This window comes from Oncorhynchus gorbuscha, unplaced genomic scaffold (assembly GCF_021184085.1).
Source record: "Oncorhynchus gorbuscha isolate QuinsamMale2020 ecotype Even-year unplaced genomic scaffold, OgorEven_v1.0 Un_scaffold_2719, whole genome shotgun sequence".
Lineage (NCBI taxonomy): Eukaryota > Metazoa > Chordata > Actinopteri > Salmoniformes > Salmonidae > Oncorhynchus > Oncorhynchus gorbuscha.
In genome coordinates this window covers 23,658-39,778 of record NW_025747154.1, presented here as the reverse complement: position 1 = coordinate 39,778, position 16,121 = coordinate 23,658, and the positions used below count along the sequence as shown (strand labels likewise).

Here is a 16,121-nt window from a genome sequence, read left to right as displayed (position 1 = left end):
AATCGTTAGATTAAAAATGTGTGTCAATGACTCTGCAATCAAGGGGAACAGGAAGCTGCAGCATGAAAAGATCGAGCAAATCAGCCCCAGGATATTTTTTTTTAAGCAAGGCATCTAGCACATCACTAGTAGAACGTTGTTGAAGTTAAAATAAACATTCAGTAGAAGTTGACTGATCTGCCAATGAGCCAACTGGAGTCTGAATGAGGGGCGGGCAGTTGACTGATCTGCCAATGAGCCAACTGGAGTCTGAATGAGGGGCGGGCAGTTGACTGATCTGCCAATGAGCCAACTGGAGTCTGAATGAGGGGCGGGCAGTTGACTGATCTGCCAATGAGCCAACTGGAGTCTGAATGAGGGGCGGGCAGTTGACTGATCTTCCAATGAGCCAACTGGAGTCTGAATGAGGGGCGGGCAGTTGACTGATCTTCCAATGAGCCAACTGGAGTCTGAATGAGGGGCGGGCAGTTGACTGATCTTCCAATAAGCCAACTGGAGTCTGAATGAGGGGTGGGCAGTTGACTGATCTGCCAATGAGCCAACTGGAGTCTGAATGAGGGGCGGGCAGTTGACTGATCTTCCAATGAGCCAACTGGAGTCTGAATGAGGGGCGGGCAGTTGACTGATCTTCCAATGAGCCAACTGGAGTCTGAATGAGGGGCGGGCAGTTGACTGATCTGCCAATGAGCCAACTGGAGTCTGAATGAGGGGCAGGCAGTTGACTGGCTGGCTGACCAGGGTCAATTAAACCACAGTTTCTTTCAAATAAAAAGCCTGCCAAAATAAAATGCTTTTTAAAAGCATCACTTCTCATTTCTTTCAGTAATGATGCCAGAGTCTGACAACTTTCTTAGGCAGGGAAGGAGAAGAATTTCCATGCTTCAGTTCATTGAACAGTTTAGAAAATGTAGATGAACCTGCAGCTGTCCGATAGAAATTAGAGAGTAGAGTAGCTTGATTTAGCTTTCTTAATTGAGGAGGCACACCTCTCTCTTAATTGAGGAGGCACACCTCTCTCTTAATTGAGGAGGCACACCTCTCTCTTAATTGAGGAGGCACACCTCTCTCTTAATTGAGGAGGCAGACCTCTCTCTTAATTGAGGAGGCAGACCTATTTCTTAACTGCCTGAAATGCGGCCAATTAGTTTATCTAACATGAAGAAGGGAGAGTGAAGAAGGGAAAGAGAGAAGGAGAGGAAAAGAGAGAAGGAGAGAGGAAAAGAGAGAAGGAGAGAGGAAAAGAGAGAAGGAGAGAGGAAAAGAGTGAAGGAGAGAGGAAAAGAGTGAAGGAGAGAGGAAAAGAGTGGAGAGAGGAAAAGAGTGAAGGAGAGAGGAAAAGAGTGGAGAGAGGAAAAGAGTGGAGAGAGGAAAAGAGTGAAGGAGAGAGGAAAAGAGTGAAGGAGAGAGGAAAAGAGTGAAGGAGAGAGGAAAAGAGTGGAGAGAGGAAAAGAGTGGAGAGAGGAAAAGAGTGGAGAGAGGAAAAGAGTGGAGAGAGGAAAAGAGTGGAGAGAGGAAAAGAGTGGAGAGAGGAAAAGAGTGGAGAGAGGAAAAGAGTGAAGGAGAGAGGAAAAGAGTGAAGGAGAGAGGAAAAGAGTGAAGGAGAGAGGAAAAGAGAGAAGGAGAGAGGAAAAGAGAGAAGGAGAGAGGAAAAGAGAGAAGGAGAGAGGAAAAGAGAGAAGGAGAGAGGAAAAGAGTGAAGGAGAGAGGAAAAGAGAGAAGGAGAGAGGAAAAGAGAGAAGGAGAGAGGAAAAGAGTGAAGGAGAGAGGAAAAGAGAGAAGGAGAGAGGAAAAGAGTGAAGGAGAGAGGAAAAGAGAGAAGGAGAGAGGAAAAGAGTGAAGGAGAGAGGAAAAGAGTGAAGGAGAGAGGAAAAGAGTGAAGGAGAGAGGAAAAGAGAGAAGGAGAGAGGAAAAGAGAAGGAGAGAGGAAAAGAGTGAAGGAGAGAGGAAAAGAGAGAAGGAGAGGAAAAGAGTGAAGGAGAGAGGAAAAGAGTGAAGGAGAGAGGAAAAGAGTGAAGGAGAGAGGAAAAGAGTGGAGAGAGGAAAAGAGTGAAGGAGAGGAAAAGAGTGAAGGAGAGAGGAAAAGAGTGAAGGAGAGAGGAAAAGAGAGAAGGAGAGAGGAAAAGAGTGAAGGAGAGAGGAAAAGAGTGAAGGAGAGAGGAAAAGAGAGAAGGAGAGAGGAAAAGAGAGAAGGAGAGAGGAAAAGAGTGAAGGAGAGAGGAAAAGAGTGAAGGAGAGAGGAAAAGAGTGAAGGAGAGGAAAAGAGTGAAGGAGAGAGGAAAAGAGTGAAGGAGAGAGGAAAAGAGTGGAGAGAGGAAAAGAGTGGAGAGAGGAAAAGAGTGAAGGAGAGGAAAAGAGTGAAGGAGAGAGGAAAAGAGTGAAGGAGAGAGGAAAAGAGTGAAGGAGAGAGGAAAAGAGAGAAGGAGAGAGGAAAAGAGAGAAGGAGAGAGGAAAAGAGAGAAGGAGAGAGGAAAAGAGTGAAGGAGAGAGGAAAAGAGAGAAGGAGAGAGGAAAAGAGAGAAGGAGAGAGGAAAAGAGTGAAGGAGAGAGGAAAAGAGAGAAGGAGAGAGGAAAAGAGTGAAGGAGAGAGGAAAAGAGAGAAGGAGAGAGGAAAAGAGTGAAGGAGAGAGGAAAAGAGTGAAGGAGAGAGGAAAAGAGAGAAGGAGAGAGGAAAAGAGTGAAGGAGAGAGGAAAAGAGTGAAGGAGAGGAAAAGAGAGAAGGAGAGGAAAAGAGAGAAGGAGAGAGGAAAAGAGAGAAGGAGAGAGGAAAAGAGAGAAGGAGAGAGGAAAAGAGAGAAGGAGAGAGGAAAAGAGAGAAGGAGAGAGGAAAAGAGAGAAGGAGAGAGGAAAAGAGAGAAGGAGAGAGGAAAAGAGAGAAGGAGAGGAAAAGAGTGAAGGAGAGAGGAAAAGAGAGAAGGAGAGAGGAAAAGAGAGAAGGAGAGAGGAAAAGAGTGAAGGAGAGAGGAAAAGAGAGAAGGAGAGAGGAGAAAAGAGAGAAGGAGAGAGGAAAAGAGAGAAGGAGAGAGGAGAAAAGAGAGAAGGAGAGAGGAGAAAAGAGCAGAACGTACCACTAAGGTCCAGGAAGAGGACAGGAATGTGAGTCTCCATCCCAGGAACAGGAACTCTGTAATAGGGGGAAATTAACCAATCAGAACACTGGGAGCTCACAGCACTCCCCCCCTAACACACACCCCCTCTACCTCTCTGCGGGGGCTCCAGGGATCCCGCTACCAGCCGAAGGTAACAGGACGGCGTTACGTTCCTCTGTCAGGGTCAGACGACATTCTAACAGCTGAGCCTCCCTCTCCACGTCATCCTCTGACTTATCTACACACACACATACACACAGTACCATAGTCACTGATTATAGTCTTGTCAAACTGCTCTCTGTGTGTAGTGAGTGTCGTAAGGAGGTCTTCAATATGCTCTGTGTGTAGTGTGTGTCGTGAGGAGGTCATCAATATGCTCGGTGTGTAATGTAATGTGTGTCGTGAGGAGGTCATCAATACGCTCTGTGTGTAATGTAGTGTGTTAGTCAGGGCTGACCGGGCTTTTGGACCATCTTCTGCAGGTGCTGGTCCAGGTACTCTTGTCTCGTAGTGAGGGTGGTCAGCCACTGGTCCCTCAACCTCTCCAGATCAACTTCCTGCACACACACACACACACACACACACACACACACACACACACACACACACACACACACACACACACACACACACACACACACACACACACACACACACACACACACACACACACACACACTTCAGCTCTATCCCTCCTATATAGATTGTCTTCTCCTACAGACTCACACCTCAGCCCTGGTACTATCTGAACTTGTCCAATAAGAACAACATTTCTGTTTCGGTACGGTGTGCACAACTGAGGAAAAAAAACTTGACTACTTTCCTCCACTGACCTCACGGGGAGAATCTCCTCCGTCCTCCACTCACCTCACGGGGAGAATCCCCTCCGTCCTCCACTCACCTCACGGGGAGAATCTCCTCCGTCCTCCACTCACCTCACCTCACGGGGAGAATCCCCTCCGTCCTCCACTCACCTCACGGGGAGAATCCCCTCCGTCCTCCACTCACCTCACGGGGAGAATCCCCTCCGTCCTCCACTCACCTCACGGGGAGAATCTCCTCCGTCCTTCACTCAACTCACAGGGAGAATCTCATCTGCATTGCCTTTATTCCTTTCTCTCTCCTCTCCTTCCTATCAAAGCCCATTGGAAGAGAAGATGAGAGGGGAGGAACCTCTGACATTTAAATCCAATGGGCTTTGAGAAGGAGGAGAGGAGTGAGGACACGAGTAGTCAAGGAAATACAATTGAGGTTCTCCCAATGTCTCAGACTACCATAAACTGATTCCAATCAGTGTTACCTGATAGCTGTCCATGTCCTCATCCGAAGGGCGGGCCTGCCGAACCTCCACATTGCCGATGGAAACAGAGAGGATTTTTGTGGCAATGAGAGGCATGGTGCCCGAGTCCTGTACGGACCGGACCTCCACCTGAACACGACGAGACTGGCCCTGGGGAGGGGGAGATAGGGTTCAGGTTAGAGACTGGCCCTGGGGAGGGGGAGACAGGGTTCAGGTTAGAGACTGGCCCTGGGGAGGGGGAGACAGGGTTCAGGTTAAAGACTGGCCCTGAGGAGGGGGAAACAGGGTTCAGGTTAAAGACTGGCCCTGGGGAGGGGGAGACAGGGTTCAGGTTAGAGACTGGCCCTGAGGAGGGGGAAACAGGGTTCAGGTTAGAGACTGGCCCTGGGGAGGGGAGACAGGGTTCAGGTTAGAGACTGGCCCTGGGGAGGGGAGACAGGGTTCAGGTTACAGACTGGCCCTGGGGGACAGGGTTCAGGTTAGAGACTGGCCCTGGGGAGGGGGAGACAGGGTTCAGGTTAGAGACTGGCCCTGAGGAGGGGGAGACAGGGTTCAGGTTACAGACTGGCCCTGGGGAGGGGAGACAGGGTTCAGGTTACAGACTGGCCCTGGGGGACAGGGTTCAGGTTAGAGACTGGCCCTGAGGAGGGGGAGACAGGGTTCAGGTTACAGACTGGCCCTGAGGAGGGGGAGACAGGGTTCAGGTTACAGACTGGCCCTGGGGAGGAGGAAACAGGGTTCAGGTTACAGACTGGCCCTGGGGGACAGGGTTCAGGTTAGAGACTGGCCCTGAGGAGGGGGAGACAGGGTTCAGGTTAGAGACTGGCCCTGAGGAGGGGAGACAGGGATCAAGTTAGAGACTGGCCCTGAGGAGGGGGAGACAGGGATCAGGTTAGAGACTGGCCCTGAGGAGGGGGGAGACAGGGTTCAGGTTAGAGACTGGCCCTGAGGAGGGGAGACAGGGATCAAGTTAGAGACTGGCCCTGAGGAGGGGAGACAGGGATCAGGTTAGAGACTGGCCCTGAGGAGGGGGAGACAGGGATCAGGTTAGAGACTGGCCCGAGGAGGGGAGACAGGGTTCAGGTTAGAGACTGGCCCTGGGGAGGGGGAGACAGGGTTCAGGTTACAGACTGGCCCTGGGGACAGGGTTCAGGTTAGAGACTGGCCCTGGGGAGGGGAGACAGGGTTCAGGTTAGAGACTGGCCTTGGGGAGGGGGAGACAGGGTTCAGGTTACAGACTGGCCCTGGGGGACAGGGTTCAGGTTAGAGACTGGCCCTGGGGAGGGGAGACAGGGTTCAGGTTAGAGACTGGCCCTGGGGAGGGGGAGACAGGGTTCAGGTTACAGACTGGCCCTGGGGGACAGGGTTCAGGTTACAGACTGGCCCTGGGGGACAGGGTTCAGGTTACAGACTGGCCCTGGGAGACAGGGTTCAGGTTACAGACTGGCCCTGGGAGACAGGGTTCAGGTTAGAGACTGGCCCTGGGGAGGGGGAGACAGGGTTCAGGTTACAGACTGGCCCTGGGGAGGGGGAGACAGGGTTCAGGTTACAGACTGGCCCTGGGAGACAGGGTTCAGGTTACAGACTGGCCCTGGGGAGGGGGAGACAGGGTTCAGGTTACAGACTGGCCCTGGGGAGGGGAGACAGGGTTCAGGTTACAGACTGGCCCTGGGGAGGGGGAGACAGGGTTCAGGTTAGAGACTGGCCTTGGGGAGGGGGAGACAGGGTTCAGGTTAGAGACTGGCCTTGGGGAGGGGGAGACAGGGTTCAGGTTACAGACTGGCCCTGGGGGACAGGGTTCAGGTTACAGACTGGCCCTGGGGGACAGGGTTCAGGTTACAGACTGGCCCTGGGGGACAGGGTTCAGGTTACAGACTGGCCCTGGGGGACAGGGTTCAGGTTACAGACTGGCCCTGGGGGACAGGGTTCAGGTTACAGACTGGCCCTGGGGGATAGGGTTCAGGTTACAGACTGGCCCTGGGGAGGGGGAGACAGGGTTCAGGTTACAGACTGGCCCTGGGGAGGGGGAGACAGGGTTCAGGTTACAGACTGGCCCTGGGGAGGGGGAGACAGGGTTCAGGTTACAGACTGGCCCTGGGGAGGGGGAGACAGGGTTCAGGTTACAGACTGGCCCTGGGGAGGGGGAGACAGGGTTCAGGTTAGAGACTGGCCCTGGGGGACAGGGTTCAGGTTACAGACTGGCCCTGGGGAGGGGGGACAGGGTTCAGGTTACAGACTGGCCCTGGGGGACAGGGTTCAGGTTACAGACTGGCCCTGGGGAGGGGGGGACAGGGTTCAGGTTACAGACTGGCCCTGGGGGACAGGGTTCAGGTTAGAGACTGGCCCTGGGGGACAGGGTTCAGGTTACAGACTGGCCCTGGGGAGGGGGAGACAGGGTTCAGGTTACAGACTGGCCCTGGGGAGGGGGAGACAGGGTTCAGGTTAGAGACTGGCCCTGGGGAGGGGGAGACAGGGTTCAGGTTACAGACTGGCCCTGCAGGGATCACAGACTTTTCCTACTAAACATCTAGTATACATCAAATAAAACAACTCTTGTAGACTCCCAAGAGGTAGCGCCAAAACACACTGTGTCCTGTACTGCACACAGAAAACAAGCTCCCGACCTGTCTGAGCAGGAAGATGCCCCCAGTGCCCACGTCCTTGGGTGGTAGGACCTCTACAGGGGTGAACTCTCCTGCGTCATTCAGCTCCAACAACTGAACCCACAGCTCTAATCTACGAGTCACCTCACTCCACCTGGTCACACACACACACACACACACACACACACACACACACACACACGACAGTAATCAAATCAAGGTTTATTTATACAGAACATTTCAGACATGGAAAACAACACAATGTGCTTCCCAGGAAAAAAACTAAAACATTTACTACAGAACAAGTATAAGAGGATAAGAAAAGTAAAACATTTACTACAGAACAAGTATAAGAGGATTTTAAAAAAACAACTAAAGAATAACAAAACTGCACAACAACAAAAAATTCATTCGACTGAAATGTATCGTCCGCATTTAACCCAACACCTCTGAATCAGAGAGGTGCGGGGGGGTCTCTAAATAAAAAAGGTTAAAGTATACCAACCCACAGTCACCTGGCTATATACCAACCCACAGCTCCAGTCACCTGGTTATATACCAACCCACAGCTCCAGTCACCTGATTATATACCAACCCACAGCTCCAGTCACCTGGTTATATACCAACCCACAGCTCCAGTCACCTGATTATATACCAACCCACAGCTCCAGTCACCTGATTATATACCAACCCACAGCTCCAGTCACCTGGTTATATACCAACCCACAGCTCCAGTCACCTGGTTATATACCAACCCACAGCTCCAGTCACCTGGTTATATACCAACCCACAGCTCCAGTCACCTGACCCCACCTGGTTATATAACAACCCACAGCTCCAGTCACCTGACCCCACCTGGTTATATAAGAACCCACAGCTCCAGTCACCTGACCCCACCTGGTTATATACCAACCCACAGCTCCACCTGGTTATATACCAACCCACAGCTCCAGTCACCTGGTTATATACCAACCCACACCTCCACCTGGTTATACACCAACCCACAGCTCCAGTCACCTGACCCCACCTGGTTATATAACAACCCACAGCTCCAGTCACCTGACCCCACCTGGTTATACACCAACCCACAGCTCTAGTCACCTGGTTATATACCAACCCACACCTCCACCTGGTTATACACCAACCCACAGCTCCAGTCACCTGACCCCACCTGGTTATATAACAACCCACAGCTCCAGTCACCTGACCCCACCTGGTTATATAACAACCCACAGCTCCAGTCACCTGACCCCACATGGTTATATAACAACCCTCAGCTCCAGTCACCTGACCCCACCTGGTTATATAACAACCCTCAGCTCCAGTCACCTGACCCCACATGGTTATATACCAACCCACAGCTCCAGTCACCTGACCCCACCTGGTTATATAACAACCCTCAGCTCCAGTCACCTGACCCCACCTGGTTATATAACAACCCACAGCTCCAGTCACCTGACCCCACCTGGTTATATAACAACCCACAGCTCCAGTCACCTGACCCCACCTGGTTATACACCAACCCACAGCTCCAGTCACCTGACCCCACCTGGTTATACAACAACCCACAGCTCCAGTCACCTGACCCCACCTGGTTATATACCAACCCACAGCTCCAGTCACCTGACCCCACCTGGTTATATAACCCACAGCTCCAGTCACCTGACCCCACCTGGTTATATAACAACCCACAGCTCCAGTCACCTGACCCCACCTGGTTATATACCAACCCTCAGCTCCAGTCACCTGACCCCACCTGGTTATATACCAACCCACAGCTCCAGTCACCTGACCCCACCTGGTTATATACCAACCCACAGCTCCAGTCACCTGATTATATACCAACCCACAGCTCCAGTCACCTGATTATATACCAACCCACAGCTCCAGTCACCTGGTTATATACCAACCCACAGCTCCAGTCACCTGGTTATATACCAACCCACAGCTCCAGTCACCTGGTTATATACCAACCCACAGCTCCAGTCACCTGACCCCACCTGGTTATATAACAACCCACAGCTCCAGTCACCTGACCCCACCTGGTTATATAAGAACCCACAGCTCCAGTCACCTGACCCCACCTGGTTATATACCAACCCACAGCTCCACCTGGTTATATACCAACCCACAGCTCCAGTCACCTGGTTATATACCAACCCACAGCTCCAGTCACCTGATTATATACCAACCCACAGCTCCAGTCACCTGGTTATATACCAACCCACAGCTCCAGTCACCTGATTATATACCAACCCACAGCTCCAGTCACCTGGTTATATACCAACCCACAGCTCCAGTCACCTGGTTATATACCAACCCACAGCTCCAGTCACCTGGTTATATACCAACCCACAGCTCCAGTCACCTGGTTATATACCAACCCACAGCTCCAGTCACCTGATTATATACCAACCCACAGCTCCAGTCACCTGGTTATATACCAACCCACAGCTCCAGTCACCTGGTTATATACCAACCCACAGCTCCAGTCACCTGGTTATATACCAACCCACAGCTCCAGTCACCTGGTTATATACCAACCCACAGCTCCAGTCACCTGATTATATACCAACCCACAGCTCCAGTCACCTGGTTATATACCAACCCACAGCTCTAGTCACCTGGTTATACACCAACCCACAGCTCCACCTGGTTATACACCAACCCACAGCTCCACCTGGTTATACACCAACCCACAGCTCCACCTGGTTATATACCAACCCACAGCTCCACCTGGTTATATACCAACCCACAGCTCCACCTGGTTATATACCAACCCACAGCTCCACCTGGTTATATACCAACCCTCAGCTCTAGTCACCTGATTATACACCAACCCACAGCTCCAGTCACCTGACCCCACCTGGTTATACACCAACCCACAGCTCTAGTCACCTGGTTATATACCAACCCACACCTCCACCTGGTTATACACCAACCCACAGCTCCAGTCACCTGACCCCACCTGGTTATATAACAACCCACAGCTCCAGTCACCTGACCCCACCTGGTTATATAACAACCCACAGCTCCAGTCACCTGACCCCACATGGTTATATAACAACCCTCAGCTCCAGTCACCTGACCCCACCTGGTTATATAACAACCCTCAGCTCCAGTCACCTGACCCCACATGGTTATATACCAACCCACAGCTCCAGTCACCTGACCCCACCTGGTTATATAACAACCCTCAGCTCCAGTCACCTGACCCCACCTGGTTATATAACAACCCACAGCTCCAGTCACCTGACCCCACCTGGTTATATAACAACCCACAGCTCCAGTCACCTGACCCCACCTGGTTATATACCAACCCACAGCTCCAGTCACCTGACCCCACCTGGTTATACAACAACCCACAGCTCCAGTCACCTGACCCCACCTGGTTATATACCAACCCACAGCTCCAGTCACCTGACCCCACCTGGTTATATAACAACCCACAGCTCCAGTCACCTGACCCCACCTGGTTATATACCAACCCTCAGCTCCAGTCACCTGACCCCACCTGGTTATATACCAACCCACAGCTCCAGTCACCTGACCCCACCTGGTTATATACCAACCCACAGCTCCAGTCACCTGACCCCACCTGGTTATATACCAACCCACAGCTCCAGTCACCTGACCCCACCTGGTTATATAACAACCCACAGCTCCAGTCACCTGACCCCACCTGGTTATATAACAACCCACAGCTCCAGTCACCTGACCCCACCTGGTTATATACCAACCCACAGCTCCAGTCACTTGACCCCACCTGGTTATATACCAACCCACAGCTCCAGTCACCTGACCCCACCTGGTTATATACCAACCCACAGCTCCAGTCACCTGACCCCACCTGGTTATATAACAACCCACAGCTCCAGTCACCTGACCCCACCTGGTTATATAACAACCCACAGCTCCAGTCACCTGACCCCACCTGGTTATATAACAACCCACAGCTCCAGTCACCTGACCTCACCTGGTTATATACCAACCCTCAGCCCCACCTGGTTATATACCAACCCTCAGCCCCACCTGGTTATATACCAACCCTCAGCCCCACCTGGTTATATACCAACCCTCAGCCCCACCTGGTTATATACCAACCCTCAGCCCCACCTGGTTATATACCAACCCTCAGCCCCACCTGGTTATATACCAACTCTCAGCCCCACCTGGTTATATACCAACCCACAGCTCCAGTCACCTGACCCCACCTGGTTATATACCAACCCACAGCTCCAGTCACCTGACCCCACCTGGTTATATACCAACCCACAGCTCCAGTCACCTGACCCCACCTGGTTATATACCAACCCTCAGCCCCACCTGGTTATATACCAACCCACAGCTCCAGTCACCTGACCCCACCTGGTTATATACCAACCCACAGCTCCAGTCACCTGACCCCACCTGGTTATATACCAACCCACAGCTCCAGTCACCTGACCCCACCTGGTTATATACCAACCCTCAGCCCCACCTGGTTATATACCAACCCTCAGCCCCACCTGGTTATATACCAACCCTCAGCCCCACCTGGTTATATACCAACCCTCAGCCCCACCTGGTTATATACCAACCCTCAGCCCCACCTGGTTATATACCAACCCTCAGCCCCACCTGGTTATATACCATCCCTCAGCCCCACCTGGTTATATACCAACCCTCAGCCCCACCTGGTTATATACCAACCCTCAGCCCCACCTGGTTATATACCATCCCTCAGCCCCACCTGGTTATATACCAACCCTCAGCCCCACCTGGTTATATACCAACCCTCAGCCCCACCTGGTTATATACCAACCCTCAGCCCCACCTGGTTATATACCAACCCTCAGCCCCACCTGGTTATATACCAACCCTCAGCCCCACCTGGTTATATACCAACCCTCAGCCCCACCTGGTTATATACCAACCCTCAGCCCCACCTGGTTATATACCAACCCTCAGCCCCACCTGGTTATATACCAACCCTCAGCCCCACCTGGTTATATACCAACCCTCAGCCCCACCTGGTTATATACCAACCCTCAGCCCCACCTGGTTATATACCAACCCTCAGCCCCACCTGGTTATATACCAACCCTCAGCCCCACCTGGTTATATACCAACCCTCAGCCCCACCTGGTTATATACCAACCCTCAGCCCCACCTGGTTATATACCAACCCTCAGCCCCACCTGGTTATATACCAACCCTCAGCCCCACCTGGTTATATACCAACCCTCAGCCCCACCTGGTTATATACCAACCCTCAGCCCCACCTGGTTATATACCAACCCTCAGCCCCACCTGGTTATATACCAACCCTCAGCCCCACCTGGTTATATACCAACCCTCAGCTCCATCTTCATGTATTGTTTTACTGTGTGATCCTGGTTGCAAACCACATGTCCTTTTTGGATACCCATCCTTCCCTCTCCCCCAAGGCAGAATACTGTACCTCTCTCTGAGCGTCCACCTCCTCCCCCACCCCTCTACCCTTCTAGCCCCACCCCTCTACCCTTCTAGCCCCACCCCTCTACCCTTCTAGCCCCACCCCTCTACCCTCCTAGCCCCACCCTCTACCCTCCTAGCCCCACCCCTCTACCCTTCTAGCCCCACCCCTCTACCCTTCTAGCCCCACCCCTCTACCCTTCTAGCCCCACCCCTCTACCCTTCTAGCCCCACCCTCTACCCTTCTAGCCCCACCCCTCTACCCTCCTAGCCCCACCCCTCTACCCTCCTAGCCCCACCCTCTACCCTTCTAGCCCCACCCCTCTACCCTTCTAGCCCCACCCCTCTACCCTTCTAGCCCCACCCCTCTACCCTTCTAGCCCCACCCCTCTACCCTTCTAGCCCCACCCCTCTACCCTTCTAGCCCCACCCCTCTATCCCTACCAGCATACCCTGCCACCCCTACCAGCATACCCCTCTACCTAAACCCTCCACCCCTACGAGCCGACCCCTCTATCCACAACAGCAGAACCCTCTACCAGCCGACCCCTTTATCCCCAACAGCCGACCCCTCTACCAGCCGACCCCTCTATCCCCAACAACCGACCCCTCTACCAGCCGACCCCTCTATCCCCAACAACCGACCCCTCTATCCCCAACAGCCGACCCCTCTACCAGCCGACCCCTCTATCCCCAACAACCGACCCCTCTATCGCCGACCCCGCTGCCCCTACCAGTTTACCCCTATCAGCATACCCCTCTACCTAAACCCTCCACCCCTACCCCCCAACTCCTCTACCAGCCGACCCCTCTATCCCCAACAGCTGACCCCGCTACCCCTACCAGTTTACCCCTATCAGCATACCCCTCTTCCCCCAGCCAGCCAGCCTACCCCTCTTCCCCCAGCCAGCCAGCCTACCCCTCTTCCCCCAGCCAGCCAGACAACATACCCTCTCTTCCCCCAGCCAGCCAGCCAACCTACCTCTCTCTGAGGGTTCGTGTCTTGGCCTGAATGACTCCCAGATCCCAGAGAGCCAGGTTCCTGCGGTGGTTGACTTGCTTATGTCCGAATACCTCGATGGCCACTGCCCCCTCCGCCACAAACTCCACAAACTCCTCGGACACACACACCTCCATCTCCTGGGAACAAACAAACACAGAGCACACAAAAAGGCACATGAGACAAACACTGGACACACAATCATTCCAATTCTGTCAGATTATGAGATCCAACACAGCTCCTGAGCCACGTATGTCGCTTTGCTCTGGTAACACTCCCAAAATGTTTTGGCTTTTCCAAAAAATCATGGTTGAAGGATTCCCAGAATCAGGGAGAATAAAGAACAAGCAGCAAGTTTCCAGGTTTTGAGTTGGTGTGTCTGTCCTCGCATGTCTGGTTGTACACAGGACAAGAGCCATACAAAATGTCTGGTTGTACACAGGACAAGAGTCATACAAAATGTCTGGAGGGATTCATATCTGTATGTGGATAGACTTCTCCTCTGCCCTACTTTACTTCATGTTTACTAATTCTGTTCCCAGGAGGCGAGCCACGGCGTTCCCAGGAGGCGAGCCACGGCGTTCCCAGGAGGCGAGCCACGGCGTTCCCAGGAGACCAGCCACGGCGTTCCCAGGAGACCAGCCACGGCGTTCCCAGGAGACCAGCCACGGCGTTCCCAGGAGACCAGCCACGGCGTTCCCAGGAGACCAGCCACGGCGTTCCCAGGAGACCAGCCACGGCGTTCCCAGGAGACCAGCCACGGCGTTCCCAGGAGACGAGCCACGGCGTTCCCAGGAGACGAGCCACGGCGTTCCCAGGAGACGAGCCACGGCGTTCCCAGGAGACGAGCCACGGCGTTCCCAGGAGACGAGCCACGGCGTTCCCAGGAGACGAGCCACGGCGTTCCCAGGAGACGAGCCACGGCGTTCCCAGGAGACGAGCCACGGCGTTCCCAGGAGACGAGCCACGGCGTTCCCAGGAGACGAGCCACGGCGTTCCCAGGAGACGAGCCACGGCGTTCCCAGGAGACGAGCCACGGCGTTCCCAGGAGACGAGCCACGGCGTTCCCAGGAGACGAGCCACGGCGTTCCCAGGAGACGAGCCACGGCGTTCCCAGGAGACGAGCCACGGCGTTCCCAGGAGACGAGCCACGGCGTTCCCAGGAGACGAGCCACGGCCTCGGCGTTCCCAGGAGACGAGCCACGGACTCGGCGTTCCCAGGAGACGAGCCACGGCCTCGGCGTTCCCAGGAGACGAGCCACGGCCTCGGCGTTCCCAGGAGACGAGCCACGGCCTCGGCGTTCCCAGGAGACGAGCCACGGCCTCGGCGTTCCCAGGAGACGAGCCACGGCCTCGGCGTTCCCAGGAGACGAGCCACGGCCTCGGCGTTCCCAGGAGACGAGCCACGGCCTCGGCGTTCCCAGGAGACGAGCCACGGCCTCGGCGTTCCCAGGAGACGAGCCACGGCCTCAGTGTTTGTGGTGACAGGCCTAGCCCATTGTCCCACGTTGCTCCTGTCAGCTGTATACCCAGCTTTCAGTTAGAACGAGTCTGTTTAATTAAATCTAATACGACCAACACATTATAGCACAGGACACATGCAGAAGTTTAGGCTTTTCTATAAAATATGTAGAGAGAGACTCCTCTGCTGTCCTCTACGGCTATTAAAGGTTTCTATGCCCGTCTCTATGTGACCGAGCCACAGTCCCACCTTGCTACTGTCAAACAGCACGGTGCAGAGGGGCTCTTTGCTGATGGCTGACGGAGGTGAGGGCTCCATCTCCGGGGCGATGAACTCAGGCTCGTCCTGCCCCCAGAAGTGGTACTGGCAGAACACAAAGTTACCCAGGTGACGGGGAAGACCTGTAGCCTGTAGGATCCTCACCTGGACAGAGAGGAGAGGAGGAGACACTCAGAGAATATATGAACACATTCCATAATACAGTCAAGTGGCTATAGATTCTGAATGATCATTTCAACAAACACCACTTAAAAAGGACAAGACAAACATTTGAAAACACTAACATATTACTGTCTATTTTAAATTGAACCATTAGCATCCCAACGATTCATTGGGTGTAAAAACGTGGCTAGGTATTGATTTTGGACTGTTTGCAGAGGACAGAGCAGCGATGGCTAAATGAGGTCAAACAGTAGTCAGTCTAGTCATAGACTGTTCTCTCTGCTACCGCACGGCAAGCAGTACCGGAGCACCAAGTCTAGGTCCAAGAGGCTTCTAAACAGCTTCTAGCCATTAGACTCCTGAACATATAATGAAATGGCCACCCAGACCCCTCCCCTTCTACACTGCTGCTACTCTCTGTTATCATCTATGCATAGTCACTTTAATAACTCTACCCACATGTACATATTACCTCAATGACCTCGACACCGTGCCCCCGCATATTGACTCTGTACCGGTACCCCCTGTATATAGCCTCCACATTGACTCTGTACCGGTATCCCCTGTATATAGCCTCCACATTGACTCTGTACCGGTACCCCCTGTATATAGCCTCCACATTGACTCTGTACCGTAACACCCTGTATATAGCCTCCACATTGACTCTGTACCGTAACACCCTGTATATAGCCTCCACATTGACTCTGTACCGTAATACCCTGTATATAGCCTCCACATTGACTCTGTACCGTAATACCCTGTATATAGCCTCCACATTGACTCTGTACCGGTA

General features: G+C 53.2%; 1 protein-coding gene across 4 annotated transcripts in view; it reads right to left on the bottom strand.

Annotated features, from left to right (window-relative positions):
- LOC124026388 (kinesin-like protein KIF13B) overlaps positions 1 to 16,121 on the bottom strand; it is a 63,003-nt gene that overhangs the window by 25,451 nt on the left and 21,431 nt on the right. For all 4 annotated transcript variants that reach the window (XR_006837284.1, XM_046339410.1, XM_046339411.1 and 1 more), the window contains exons 11-17: positions 15,137 to 15,310; positions 13,408 to 13,565; positions 7,011 to 7,143; positions 4,387 to 4,536; positions 3,544 to 3,643; positions 3,198 to 3,324; positions 3,066 to 3,121 (exon numbers count right to left, since the gene is read on the bottom strand). Coding sequence is in view for 3 of the 4 variants with exons in the window: in XM_046339410.1 (XP_046195366.1) it covers positions 3,066 to 3,121; positions 3,198 to 3,324; positions 3,544 to 3,643; positions 4,387 to 4,536; positions 7,011 to 7,143; positions 13,408 to 13,565; positions 15,137 to 15,310 (898 nt within the window). In the remaining variant the exon portion in view is untranslated. The remainder of the gene's footprint in view (positions 1 to 3,065; positions 3,122 to 3,197; positions 3,325 to 3,543; positions 3,644 to 4,386; positions 4,537 to 7,010; positions 7,144 to 13,407; positions 13,566 to 15,136; positions 15,311 to 16,121) is intronic.